The 15,537-nt window shown below is 34.8% G+C and overlaps 1 protein-coding gene across 2 annotated transcripts; it reads right to left on the minus strand.

The window, feature by feature from the left end:
* Positions 1 to 441: 441 nt before the first annotated feature.
* LOC110602539 lies at positions 442 to 6,605 on the minus strand. 2 transcript variants are annotated; one of them, XM_021740081.2, is made up of 9 exons: positions 5,757 to 6,605; positions 5,325 to 5,484; positions 5,100 to 5,177; positions 4,482 to 4,845; positions 4,191 to 4,303; positions 3,886 to 4,050; positions 3,615 to 3,754; positions 904 to 996; positions 442 to 817 (listed from the first exon to the last, which is right to left on the minus strand). In XM_021740081.2, the coding sequence occupies exons 1-9, from the start codon at positions 5,864 to 5,866 to the stop codon at positions 658 to 660; spliced, it is 1,383 nt and encodes a 460-aa protein (XP_021595773.1). In that variant the 5' UTR covers positions 5,867 to 6,605; the 3' UTR covers positions 442 to 657. The 2 variants fall into 2 exon arrangements, with proteins under 2 accessions (XP_021595773.1, XP_043807270.1); XM_043951335.1 differs by lacking the exon at positions 5,325 to 5,484.
* Positions 6,606 to 15,537: the final 8,932 nt, after the last annotated feature.

Raw genomic sequence — 15,537 nt, forward strand, 5'->3', positions numbered from 1 at the left:
TAATTACATATTTAATTGAAATAAAATTTTAATCAAGACTAATATATTCACAATATAATATTCAAAGATATATAATGTAAACAACTTTTATTGTAGTAACAAAATACAAATTTTTTAAAAATAAAAGGAAGAACTATGAAACGCTATGATCATGATATCGTTTTAACTTTGTGTGGCCACCCACTCCTTAGCCGAGTGGCAATGACATTGAGTTATCCGGGTGATCCAGTTTCAACTCATCACTCCTTCCCCTAAAAACTTGTGGTATTAATCTATTTGCCCAGTACTGCTTTGATAAAATGCAACTGTATGGTGTAAAAAAAAAAAAAAAAAAAAAAAAAAAAATTCCTCTGAGAGAAAAACAACTGCTTTTATGTACTCTTAAATGTGCTTTGCATTAAATCACAATAGATTTTCTTGACCTAATCATACAAAATAATATAATTAAAATTAGATTTTAAGTTTTGATTGCATCAATCCAAACATAATCTTAGAAAATTCTTCTGCCAAATCGCAATGCAGTCTTGCATAGTAGCTCAAAACCATACAATTTGAATATTTTTGGAGAGCATTCAAGTACTTGCATAAAGCTCAGTTAAAGCCAATCTACAGAGAGAGAGAGAGAGAGAGAGAGAGAGAGAGATTTACAGATAAAGATCAAGGAACTTTAACATGACCAGCATGTTCCATAGACTTCCAGGTGGATTCCAGACGCAATAAATGCAATTTCTCAACAAATGGTTCCAGAACTTGTGCCTCTTCTTCTGGGGCAAAGGCCATACAGATGCTAAGCTCTTGCACTGCCTCTCCATATTCCCTGAAATTTCCCATCAAACACTTTTCTCATCAGTATTTATAATGAAACTCTTTTCCTAAATGCCACAAAAGTTCACTAACTTGTACCTATTATAGTACAGCATCATTCCATGATCTCTTCTCAAGGCCCAATTATGTGGATGCAATACCAGCAATCTTTCAGAAGCCATGATTGCCAGCCTGTAAAAATATCTATATTTTAGCATGATATCTAAGAAATATGTTATTCTTGACGTACTCATAAGCATGGATTTAAATCACAATCCTTATCACGGTTGAGGGTAACAGAAACACGCCTAAAAGAGCCACAACGTAACAACAACCTTATTGTTCTGCAAATCTTTTGAAATAATCATAAATTCATAAATGGAGTATATATTCAAAAGATACAAGTAAAACTAAGATATAAAATCAAATAATAATTATAAATACATCAAAAGAATGATACTTCATATATAAATTTAACAAAAACCTAACATCAAATATAATTTTCTTCAATAAGTAAAGAACACCGAAAGTATATATATATATATATAACTGTATAAAATCAATAAAATAGTTTATGATCTTAAGCTCGAAAGAAAACAAGTGAAAGATTTAGATGGAAACTTGATAGAAAAGGGGAAACAGAACGACTTAAAGCTCCTTAGATCAGGGGTAAAAAAAAAAGAAATAGTTGTTGCCCCATCTTGCATAAAAAAATAAGTGACATAATGGTAACAACTGCAATTATGGTAAAGTGATGAAGTAGAATGCCATTAAAGGAATGGTAATAAATATCGGCTATTACATTACATGGTATTATTTAGAACGATGCTCATAATTGCATGTGAATTCCAGTGTTGAATAAGCAATTACTACAGGATAATTATTTGCATACAAATTTAGAATATCTAGATGCGTAGCATCGCCCAAAATAAAATTCTCTAACCACATACCAAAAGTAGAAACTGAGTATTAAAAAAAAAACTTTTATAGACCAAACATAGCTGATACAAGGAATAAATATGAAAAAGTCATTGCCAAATTGCATGACTGACATGGACAAGCACACATCCACTACTGGAAGAGTAAAGTACTATAGCCATTAGCAACTATATGGTCTTAATGAATAATTTTTCCAATAAGTACAAGCCAATTGCAACACCAAAAGTTTAACCACATCTTTCCTCATAAGGAGCAAAACCCATTATGGGTTTAATCAACCAAAGCTACATTCTGAAACATAATTTAAGCAGTTATAAGTAAAATTACTAAACAGATTTGATGGTGAAATCTAACAATCATGGGCTCCACACATACCTTCACATGAAACAATATTTTATAGCTATTAACACCAACCAAAAAGAGTAGACCCTATAAGCCAGATCTACATTCCAATTATTCTGTCCCACAGAATATATGCTTTATAATCAAGAAAGTTTATAAATTCTATTGACTGAAACCAGCTATAGTTGGTTTAGCTGTTACACTTAAAGGTATTTTTAGGTGGGAGTAGGGGGTTAGATAACTCCCACACGAAAACCACACAAGAAGCTCCCACCTGTGAACCCCGAACCCCCCCCCCCCCCCCTCCGAAAAAATAAAATAAAATAAAATAAAAAGGTCTGTTCCTTTCCATCAAAAGGTCTAAAGGAATAAAAGCCCTTCCCTACAGACTTAGGAAAACAAGCCACATATCTATGGGCTAAGGAAAAAAAAAAACAAATAAGTGATAAACATGCAAAACTTTTTAAGTTTCTGCCCCACAACCCCAGAACTCCATAACAGTAAATAAAACAGAATAATAGTACTGGAACACTAAAAACAGCTAAAGAAAATCATAATGTGCAAACCGAAAAACTGTGTTTTGGGTAGAACATTTCCCATTCTAGGAAGAATTGGCTGCACTAGATAAATTGAGACAAAAGGCACAGTCATTCTATTAATACAGTTATATATACAAAGAAAACTGAACTAGATTTTATGTTAGAACGGGAATGGGAAATTTGTTTAGCATAGTGTTTGTGGTGCTTCTTTATTTATGGACATCAAGGACAGTAAGCGAAAAAAAAAGTAACTATAGAATTCCCATCCATATAAACAGGGCAGGAAAAGAGCAATTACTGGGATCTTAAAAGTGAATCATACATATGGCCTCACCATTCCCTCTTCATTCCTTTGTCAACTAGATACTAGATGGGGGAAGAGGATGGGGGAAAAGTTGTTCAAATTAATAAACTCCTACTACAGAAAATTAAGGCAAGTTACATGGATAAACGGTTATTTTTAGCATCTGAACAGCTTATAGAAAGACTGGCATAAGTGAAACAGAATGGATAAATAAGTTCCATGCGGCCATCCAAATAGTTGAGTTGAAGGGGAAAAGCAACATGGGTTTGTAATTGTATGCTCTTCACATCTATATGCTCCCTCAAAAGTGAAATACACCAGATGCTATCACAAGCAGAGGCTCAATACGAAAAGGTAACACGTTCAAATCCACATCTCTAAGTTATCTACATTGCAAAAGTTCCAAAACTCTGGTCTATGGTCTGAATAAGAGAAAAATAAAAATTGCCATGAAAGTTTTACACAAGAACAATCCAGATACTTCTTAGCTTTTCATGCATAATTGACACCTGATTCAATCACACTAGAAAATATACAATCCCTTTTTCTTTACAATTTTATAGCTAACAAGGGGGCAAACTACTAGAGAACAAACAACAATATAGAATACACAAACTTATGCCCGCAAGAATATAAAGGAAGAAAGAAATACTTTGTAGTGCCACACAGATAGGTAAGAACATTACCTAAGATCTCTTTGCCGAAGCAAAGGAACATTCAAATTTTGGCTCATCTCATGTTTCTTGTGAGCATTATGGACATGCCTAAGTGGAGAAGTCAGCATCAGTCCATGACTTGATCTTGAAGCACGTTTCCAGTGAAGCCTCTAAAAAATTCAAAATTTTTAATTCTTTCTTTGATATAAAATCACAAAAGTATAATTAAGAAGGCATCAATCACTAATACTGAAATAAGTAACCTAAAAGTACTCAGACATCTTCAAACATTAGTACTTACAATCAAATTGGCCAAAGAAATTCCAATAATGTCTCGCTTTGTAGCTATCTCAAGCCCTAAAAGTGAGTTGCTAGTCAAATCTGATGCCTTTGATCTAGGATCCTCCACACACCTTCCATTGACAATTGCAAACAAGCTGTGCCCTGAAGTCACCTTGAAGAGCTCCTACAGAAAGAAAAGAAAAAAAAATTAAGATATTCCAACTTGCAATTTGTTATGCTATATGGATTTTTCAAGCCAGACAGAAACCATAGTTGTGAAAGAAACAAGTGATGCATTATATGGAGTAACATTAAGATAACCACCTCTAGGTTTCCCATTTGGGGCCATATCAAAAAATCCTCCCCAACTCGAGATCCCACAATGGTCAGATTGAGTCGTCTACAAACTTCAATGTAAATTATGCTAAGCAAAATTGCTGTCATAAGGGCAATAATATAGTCAGACAGATGCAAATATCATAAGAATAAGAGAAAAGAAAATTAAGCACAAACACACACACAAAAAAAAAAAAAATTAAGTGCTCCAACAAAATAAGAATAAGCATTAAAGCAAAAGGCTAGATATGTAATAAAACAAACATGATGAAGTTTTACCACTGCCACATCCAGTGCTGAGCACAGTGTGCAAGTATGAATACTTAGAGTCTACAACAACAGGTGACCTTTTGAAGCCTCTTGACTCAAACAGAACTACATTTATAGCATCCAAAACTTCAACCAAATGGCAGCCTATGTCTCTTGAAACTAGCTCTGCTTCAACTTCTCTTGCAATGTTATCCAACTCACAGAGCCACTCAGTTATGTTCTTTCCTGCCAACAGCATTTTCTCCACACTATCCCACTCTTCCTCCTTCACCGGCACTGAAGCAGTTCTCCTTTCATTCAGGAGTGAGCGAGCATCCATCTCTTTATTAAAAGCAAGAAATGCCTCATCTTCTGCTGCAATGTACAGCAAGGCCTACACCAACAAGCCACAAACATATGCAATTAAGAATCACCACAAGATATAAAGAGTGAAGTTGGGAAAACAGAAATTTTGAGTTTGCAATAACATATAATGTAACAAACATATGCCTCATCTTCTGCTGCAATGTATCATTAAAACGCATATCTAAGCATATAATGTAAAAAGATAAGATTATTAAAAGAAAAAACAAAAATGGTCATCAGGGCAAAAAGATGACCAAAAAATAGGACAAAAGGAAACTATACCTTTGCAAGAGAGATGTCTTTATCCTTGGATTGAAAGGAGATTTCTTGGGTGAACCTTTCCCTTGCAGACTTGGCTACCTGGGAATTATTTTCAGCAGAAAGATTAAGATTACAGTGCACAAAGGATATAGAGCAATCTAGAACGAGTAAGGTGAAATTCACAGATAGCATGCAGTATCAGAAAAAGATAGTAGATAATTTTGTTCACTGGTAATCCAAATAAACCTCCTGATAAACATTGAGGCGGGATGAGTCCCTGGTCATCTGATTGGTAGAAATAGAGGAAGCTGAAGCTGAAACTGAAACAACTGCAGTCCCATTCCTTGTCCATGAGAAAGGGGTCTTTCTCCTCCTTATCCACATCCAACGTTGATCATGATCATACCTGATGATGATCGTCATCGTGTAAAGAATAAAGGGACATTTGGGCTTTTTACTAGCACAAAAATTCCTTCTTCCAACTCTATGTATGGATTATTAAATTCAACACATACATTAAACAAGATGGAATTGACAAACTCACACACACTTACTAACCCATCAATAATATAAGCTAAAAATTTGTGTTCATCAAACAATAACTATGATATAGGATAATTAATTGATTACTAATAGCAACAGCAAGATAGAAAGATAAATAGGAAGACAAAAAATTACCTGATGGGTCGAAGATCACGGGGAATAGCTGGGTTAGTTGCTGAGAAAGTAGCAATAGAAGTCACAAACGGATCACAAAACAAGGTCAGTGATGCACTCAACATTTTCATTCACTGTTTTTGGTGAGAAAGAGGGAGAAGGAAGAGAATTCCTTCAAGAAACAATGTAAGACAGGTCTGCCGATAAAATATAATATACAAGTGGGGGGGGGGGGGGGGGAGACAGATTAAAGAAAAGCCAAAATAGAAGTAGTTAATTTGGAAGTAGGGAGCTTGATGCTAGATCCCATGGAATTGGGCTCCGGAAAATCACTTCCAAAAGACAAACATTGGAAAGATGAATATGATGATGAGACTGATTTCCCAGAGAAACAACAATCACAAAACCCAGAAGAAGAACAAGTAAAAGCAAAAGAATAATTTCTGACAAGGAAGATGCAAGATTTCCCAAAATCCATACTCCTACCACTCCTTCTAATGATTTCTGAGCGCATTAAGATTAGTAACACTTGGTTCTTTCTTCTTCTGATTGAGGGGTTCTTGGTGGCCTAACTAAAACATTTGATCTCTGTTTTCCTACTAGCAGCCACTCTTCTCTTTCTTCTTGGATTGTACACAAGAAGAAGAAGAAGATAAAGAAGAATAAGATAAGAGAGAAAATCAATGGTGAGAGACAGAGAAATGAAGGATTACTGTTGGGGTTAGGCCGGAGACGAGTGATGAGTGAGTGTATATATACTGTAGTATAGGGATGAGGTGAGGTATTGGTACAGATGAGAATAACGAGGAGAGTAGATTTGGAATTTGGAATCCTCTGTTGATTCCTTTCTCTCTTCCCTTTTTATTCCCACTTGCTAAATTTCAGTCCGTTACACAATATTTTTATAATTTTATATCTCATTATTTATTTTAGAAATGCTAAGCAATTAAGGTATTCTATTGCGGTTTCAATTTAGGTTTAAAAATTAAAATTAATTGAAATTTGATATAATTTTAATTAATTTTTTTATTATTTTAGTTTGGTATGATTTTTAATTTTTAATTATAATATAACTTTAATTTTAATTATTAGTATTTAAAATAAATTTATGTATTTTTTTATGAAAAATTATATATATAATGTCATTAAAGTAGTTATTAATGTAAATTATATTATTTATATAATACATATTTAAATTATTTATAATTTATATAAAGTATATATGTAAAATAAATCATAAAAATAATAATATAAATATATTATTTAATAAATATTTTAATTACTTTTTTATTATATACTATTTAATTATATAAGTAATGATTAAATATATCATAAATATTATAATATACTTATAATTAATAATAATAAAATAGTTTTATGCCAAAAATAGTAAAAGAGTTTGATATTTTATAACTAAACATATTATAGAAAGAACTAAAAAGAGTATACGGATATAATACATATACAGACCCATTCATGGCCAAGGTATGTCCCTTGAAATTTTTTTGAAATTTTTTAAGGGTATATAAATAATTTTTTTAAAATATCAAAAATTATCATTAAATTTTTACATTTTAAAAAATTTACCAACTCATTCTTATTTCAAAATTATTTAATTAAATTATCATTATATTTTATAATTTTAAATTTTTTATTCCATTTATCAAAAAAATTTTACTATTTAGTCCTTTATTTTCTATATTATTTTTCAATTCAAAAAATTTAACTTCCCATTTTTAAAATTTCAAATTCAAGTCTTCACTTAAATTATTTCTTAGGTTATTCACTCATTATTTAATTTATTTTTATAATACTATTTTTATTATTGAGTTATAATTTTTTTTCATTTATCTCACTTAGTTACTAATCTATTTATACGCAAAATAATTTTTAATGAGTTAAAATATTTTTTTAAAAGAAATTAAATTTTAATAGTGAATTTTATATTAAAATATTATATTATTTTTAATAAATTTTTTTTATAGATTTGCATGTTACAATAATAGCGATAAATATCATTAAATATGGATCCTATAGTGATGAATCATAAATAATTAATCGATAATTTATATTGAAAAATATATTTGTAAATACTAATAATGATATCATTAAAAATATATTTTAATAAATAAAAAATAGATGGGGATCACAATGATTTAATTATAATAGTTTATTTATTTTTTATAAAAATTTATATTTTGAATATAAATTTTTCACACATATTAGAAGATACAATTTATTTTATTAATTTTTTAATTATATTATCTTTAAAATATTAAATTTTATTAAATATTAAAAAAATATTTTGAATACTTATTTGAAAAAAATAATAATTAATGATAAGTTGATTTGAAAATAATATAAAATTAAACAAAATTATAATAGTCAATTATATATTATTATAATAAAAGAAAGTGAAATAAAAAATTGATAAAATAATAAAATAAGAAATACTTATTTAAATTGGATCCCTTAACTGAATTTCTGCATTCGCCGGTGTATATATATACATATATTACGATTTTAGTGTATAAAATATACATATAATTATATTTATAGTTGATATTATACAATAATCGGTCAAAATAAGTAGTGAGCTGTGACCATAAAATATGACTAGGTGGTAAAAATTTGATAAACTAATATGCAGTTTCACCCGTAAAAAGAAAAGTTTGGATGACTATAGTACCCGGAACCGAGAGAAAAGAAGATCTAATCTCAAGACAGGTCGATCTCGGGTCGGATAGACTTGCTCTCTTAACTTCATGGTGAGACTTCATAAATAAGTTACCATTAACGGCTACAATCCAGCAAATTTCCTTACTCATAAGCCAGCCACATCATTGTCGGATTATTAAGAAATATTATATTTATGTACACCTTCTTACAGTATATATGAAAAACGATCACAGAGATAAATATACGAAATTCTCTTTCACAAATACTCTTCATTCACTATTTTCTCCAGTTTACTAACTTGAGTATCGAAGTGGCTGCCGTAAGCACCCACCACCTCACTTTCTCTGTCTTACAGGATTAGCCAATTACAATATAGTTTTGTTCCAGCCACATTCTCATTTTGGTTTCAGCAAACATTTGTTCCGTTATCGAAAAATCCATTGAATCCTTTCTATTTATTTAGATTAAAGCTCGATCTCTTATTCCTTTTCTTCTGAAAAAAAAAACATTTTTTTTCTCTCTCGAAATGGCCAGCAACTCACGAGCTATTGTTAAGATTGCTACCGTTGAGGATGCTATCATTTTTTTCACTCATAATAGTGGACAAAACACACCCCCTATGGTCAACAAAGTAGATCCCAATAATATGACCATTGGGCAAATACTCCAGTACATTAGAAGGTTGCAAGTTATTTTCAAGCAATACAAAGTTCGAGAAGAGGTGTCACTCATGGCTCCAAGGAGAAGGGAGGAAGTCTCCATTGATACCTCAAGAACTCGAACAGGAGCAATCTAGATGCGATCCAAAGACAAGTTCAAGGAAGGAGAGTCATCAGACAATGCCCCAAGAAGGATAGGAAGAGGATCAAAGGACGAGCCAAAAGCAAGACCAAAAGCCAAAGAGGCAAGAATGTGGGGGAGACCACAAGAGTTATTCAGTCTCTCAAGGAAGGAATGACCAGAGTAAGTATAAGAATTACACTCTGCTGAATGACTCACCGACACATATCTTAGTGTGGATTAAGAAAAATGACAAATAAGTTAGATGGCCTCCTAAACTCAACCCTAAGAAAGCTGGAAGGCGAGATAAGACCAAGTATTGCCATTTTCATGAAGACTACAGACGCACAACGAAGGAGTATCGGCAGCTGAAAGACGAGATTGAAAGGCTAGTAAGAAAAGACAAGTTCATCAAAAAGAGTAGAAAAGGTTGATGGTTGGTGCTAGCTAATAGGAAAAGAAGAAATGATAATATACAATAGGTGAGTTGTACACACAAAAAAAAAAAATTAGTTAGGTTGGCCTCTTCGCATAGGTTTGCTTAGGTTGGCCTCTTCGCAGGTCGGTCTCTCCACACCGTTTCATTGGCAATAACAAAAAGTTGTCGCTTGCTTCTAGTTACAATCTTTTCAAGGCCCGAGCTCATGGTAATAATTTCTGAAACCACCCTTAACAGTGAACATGTGGGGGTTATTCATGCAATTGCAAGAGAATTGAGTGTTGATAGGGGTGGCAATAAGGAGAATATCACAGATGTTCAACTCCTGGGTAGAACTTTGAGTTTTAAAATTGGTCAAATCAAACGATCAAATTTTTTATTTTATTCTTAGAAAAATGTTTGTGATTTATGAAAATATTATAAAATTAGGATGCATTCTTCAAGTTTCTTTTTTTATAGGAAAATAAAAAATGTTGGATGGATGAAAGTGTGGAGACAAGAACAAAAACCATAAGGCGAGCATTTGCAGGGCCATCCAAGCATTAGCCCCAATAAAGGGCCACAAGGCCATCCGGATATCGGTCTCGCATAGCAAGGCATCTCATGCCGGCTCATAAGACGGGAATCTGTCAAGCCATCAAGGTGTTAGCTCCAATAAAAAGCCACAAGGCCATCTGGGCATCGGTCCTACATAGAAATGCATCTTATGCCAATCCACAAGGCAACTTCAGCCAGACCATAATCCGGGCATTGGACTGTAGAAACACAAACAAAGAAAGGCCATAAGGCAATCGCTAGGCCATCTGGGTATGGATCCCGCATAACAAGGCCACAAGGCTATCCAGGCATCAATCTCACATAACAAGGCCACAAGCCCATCCGAGCATAGGTCCCGCATAATAAGGCCACAAGGCCATCTGGACATGGGTCCCACATAATCAAGGCAACTCATATGCTAGGCCATAAGGTGAAATTCTTCAGGAAAAAGATCGGATATTAGTTCCACTGAAAAAGGCATTTCATGCCAGGCTGCAAGGCGGGTATACGCTTGGCCAACAAGATGGCAGTCTTGTTTCACAAAAAGATTCTAAAGTATTTTATGATAAGCCACAAGGTGGGTATAAACCAGGCCGACTAACCGGGTTTTAGTACCATTTCACAAGAAGATTCTAAGGTATTTTATGCAAGGCCACAAGGTGGATATACACCAAGCCAACTAACTAGGTGTTAATCCCGCTTCACAAAAAGATTCTAAGGAATTTGAAGGCCGAAAACTCGTCAGGGCTAGAAAAATGCCCATGAGCTCGTCGAGGCTAGAGAAAGGCCGAAAGCACGTCAAGGCTAGAGAAAGCCTGAAAGCACGTAAATTTACGTAAGCTCATCATGGCTAGAGAATGCCCGAAAGCACGGTCAAGGCTAGAGAAAGTTCAAAACTCGTTAGGGCTGGTTGGGTCAAGAAAATGATCGGAAGTACAACTAAAGCTGAAAAATGCCTGGAGCTCGATAAGGCTGGAAAAGGCCAAGGAGCTCATAAGGGCTAAACGATGCCCAAATGATCCCCAGGGCTAGTTCGTGCTAAAGAGAGCTTGGAAACTCGTCAAGTCCTTACATATCACTCTGATCGATTTTTGCCAGACAAGATCTTAGACATGACTGGTCGGTATGGCAAGTAAGAAGAAAGCAAGGACATCCTGCACTTAGCCCAAATAAACAAGTCACATGCCCTATATCATGAAGAGAACTATCACCTTTGAATCTAAAAAATCAAAGACCAACGGGGGGACCTCTGATATTACACAACAATCGCCTAAAATAGGCAGTGAGTTATCACTATAAGACAAGGCCACGTGGCAAGGATCTGATAAACTAATACGTGATCCCACCCACAGAAAGAAAGGCTCGGACAACCATGGTGCTCGGAACTTAGAGAAAAGAAGACCCGGCCTCTGGACAGGTCAGCCTCAGGTTGGACAGACTCACCCTCTCAATTTTAGGGCATGACTCTATAAACAAGTTACCGTTAATAGCTACAATCCAGCAGATTTCCTTTACGCCTATAATCACAGGATTCCCAACCAATTAGCCGGTGAAGATTCCTTACCCATGAGCCAACCACATCGTTGTCGAATTATCAGGAAATACTATATTTATCCCCACCTTCTTACAATATAAATAGGGAATGATAATAAAGGCAAAAGTACGCAATTCTCTTGCACAAATACTCTCAAATTCTTCATTCATCATTTTATTCAGTTTATTGACTTGTGTATCGAAGTGGCTGTCGTGGATATCCACCACCTCACTTTCTCTCTCTTGCAAGATTAGCCAATTACAGCACAGTTTCATTCCGACCACATCCTTATTTTGTTTTCAGCAACATCAATAGTATATAATACATTCAAAAAATTATAGAAAAATATGTATATAAAATGATTCGGTTCCAATACGGTATGATTTTTAGGGAAGACCAAAACCGAACCAAAATGGTAAAATAAATTCTATTTTTGATACGATTTTTTTATTCAATCTAAAGCCGCTAAAATCATACATAGTTACTCCCTAGTTCTATTAGGCACGGTCAGCTTTCTAAATTTTATTTTATTACTTAAAATGGATAATAATTAATTATTAATTAAAAATAAAGAAATAATAATTACTCCATCTATTTTTAATGATTTTGGCATACGAAATATATATATATATATATATATATATATATATATATATATATATATATATTAAATTTCAATAAAATGATAATAATAATAATTATATTACCCATAATTAGAATGTTTATAAAAATTAGATAAAATTTAATAAATATTTTAAAAATATTTAATGAAATATTATAATAGTAAAATGTCATTTATTTAGACTATATATAAATGTATGAAAGAAAGGGAAACATTCTAAAATTACTTAAATATTTTTATAGTGATTATTTTAATTTAATTTAAATTTTATTGTATAAAATAGTTTTAGAGTGTAACAGCCCGGAAACCGGTACCCCTCTAGTAACGGCCCGACCTGCTCGGCACTAGGATCCAGATCGGCTTAAGGCCGCCGGGACCCGTAGTAAGCCTCTATACATCCTGAACTCTAGGTATAATCCCGTGCATGATCAAACTTTGCTTGAAAACTTAAGCTTTGGTCTCATAAAAACCTTTAAACTTATTTTTCTTACATCAGCTTGACCTATGCATGGAAACATAGAACCTCATACCAGATGGGTCATCAAGCTTGCTTTAAAACATATCCGCTTTGGGTCAAGGGATTGGAACCCTTTCTTCCCTCACGGGCCATTCAAAACTCATAACATTTAAAACATTTTCTCAGGATCATGCAACAAAAAGGGATTTACCAACTCTCTAGGCAAAGCACAATTCTATACATCTCATGCTACAACACATGGCATATCTATACTTTTCTTAACTTGGCTCTATCTCTTTATAACATTACTCTTTCTATTCTTTCATATCCTTTACATACATAAGGACCATACATCAAGTCCATCTATCATGTCCATATATCATGTCCATAACTAAGCTATACAAGCAAACAAACATACATAGCATTACATAACATATCATCTCTTTAGCAACTTACATTACATACTATCACCATAAACATATACAATAAGCATCTCTCCTTATACATAAACATAAACAAAACAAACTAAGCTATTACAACCAAACATGGCAACCCATGCTTGAACCTCTTCTATCTCCATAGCTCTTCCTGACTTACTCTGGCTTGACATACTCTGGCTCTGCAAAACTGGGGTTAAGGGAATGGGGTGAGCTACAAGAGCCCAGTGAGTAGAAACAGAGAAAAACATTTGATTTAGTTCCTCCATTTTTAGGTATATTATTATTCATTTTAATGTTCCACCCTTTTTATGTATTTTATTATAAAGACCTTTTATTTCATTCAATTATTCTTCTTATTCATGCATTCATGAGATGCGTCATATCACAATTATATCACAACAAACATCTCACCCCCGCTTGAGTTCACGCTAGCAAATCTCTTCCTCTTGCGGGTGATTTTAGAGGGTTCACGTAACGTCCTTCCCTTCAGGGTTAGACATGACCCCAACATTCCCTCTGTCAAAACTTGGCCCCGAAGGAGCTCTCATGGGGCTTTCCTATATGTACTCACCCGACTGACAAAGACTCATGACAGACTTGTGGGCTATTGAGGTCGCCTTGGTCCACCCATCACATCATATACATAGCACATTATGCAATGCGTCACCTTCGTGAAACTAATGCATCATCCTATCACATATAAACATGGTGCATGGGCATGGTGAAACTAGTGCAATCATCCTATTACATAACATGATGTATGAGTATGCTTTAGGCATTTGATTTTCTTAAAGTAAAAGATTAAGTTAGTTCTACTCACCTGGAGTCACTGCTCAGCTAACTCTACTGGCCAACTAGCACTGAAGCTAGACACCTCGATGTCTCAGGTCCGATCCTACACAGATGGACTCACATGAGGTACCAAACACACTCTAACAACTCATAAGAAACTCCCCAAAAACCCCTCTAAACATCACTGAAACATGCATAGAAAACAGCCATGAAAAGGCTGGACAGGCACTTTCGGCGGCACCTTCGGCGGCCGGAAGTCTCCTCCAGAGACGAAACTCGGGTAGGTTCGGCGGCACCTTCGGCGGCCGAACCCTCTCTCCAGAGACGAAAGTCAGGCACTTTCGGCGGCCGAACATTACCTTCGGCGGCCGAAAGTCTACTTTCAAGCCACAACTCAACTTTCGGGGGCAAGGTTAGGCGGCCAAACCATGCATCCTCAGGCACGTTCGGCGGCCGAAACCACCTTCGGCGGCCGAACCTGAGTTCATCAGAACTCAGCCTTTGCACACCAGCCTCCAAAACCTTCCAAAACACCCCAAACCTCACATACTCTCTCCCAAGCATGCATACACACTCCCACAAGCAAAGAGAGCAAAGAAACTAACTTAAACTCCTCAACACATCATCACATAACATACATTGGGCATAAAACCCACATAAACCTAAACATGCATATCTACCCATTCCAACATAAAACCTCCACAAAACTTACTTAAAACTTTATGAAAACTCAAGGGGAACCAAGATCTACACTTACCTCTTGAAGATCGAGGGTTGGTGCGATCCCTAACTCGGAGGTGTGGAGAATCCAAGCTCCAAAAGCTCCAAGCTCCCAAAACTTCTACTTTAGCTTCAAAACTTCAAACCAAGGGTAGATCTCATGAAAACTTGAGGGATTTTGAAGAGAAGACACACAAGCAACCAAGGGAGGGCATACACTCACCTGAGCTCGGGAATGGGGAGAAAACTCGCCCATTTCCGATCTGAGGGCTCTTTATAGGTGGCCTGGTCATCAACCTTCAGCAGCCTAACGTGCCCCCTAAACTCATGCATGTTCGGCGGCCGAACCTCACTTTCGGCGGCCGAACCTTGGCTTGCTCCCACAAGACTTTCGGAGGCCAAAGGCGCTCCCGAAGCCTTCACATGTTCGGCGGCCGAACTTCACTTTCGGCGGCCGAACCTGGCAAACGCCTCCTTGGTCTTTCTCTTCAAAAACTCAACTCTTTTCTATTTAAAACCATAAAACACTTAAAAACATTTTTGAAAACCTTTCCTTTACCCTTGCTCTACCCCCCAAAGAGGATCCGACACCCGAGATTCCACCGGACGGTAGGAATTTCGATGTCTGAACGAGCGGGGTCTTACATAGAGTTCATTTAGTTTTAAAATTTTTAATTCTATTTGTATTTAAATTCTATTTTTACTAGAAGTTTAAATAAATTCTATAACATATAAGTTTGAAAATTATTTAATAATTTATTATTTTGAATCTAAATATAAGAGATAAATTTAAAATATTTAT

Source organism: Manihot esculenta, chromosome 15 (assembly GCF_001659605.2).
Source record: "Manihot esculenta cultivar AM560-2 chromosome 15, M.esculenta_v8, whole genome shotgun sequence".
In the NCBI taxonomy this organism is placed as follows: domain Eukaryota; kingdom Viridiplantae; phylum Streptophyta; class Magnoliopsida; order Malpighiales; family Euphorbiaceae; genus Manihot; species Manihot esculenta.

Coding starts and splice junctions, on each gene's coding strand:
- LOC110602539 (XM_021740081.2), bottom strand. CDS start 5,866: ATGAAAATGTTGAGTGCATCACTGACCTTGTTTTGTGATCCGTTTGTG. Junction 4,304..4,481: donor CAGCACTGGATGTGGCAGTG/GTAAAACTTCAT, acceptor CCCTTATGACAG/CAATTTTGCTTAGCATAATT. Junction 997..3,614: donor CTTCGGCAAAGAGATCTTAG/GTAATGTTCTTA, acceptor ATATTTTTACAG/GCTGGCAATCATGGCTTCTG.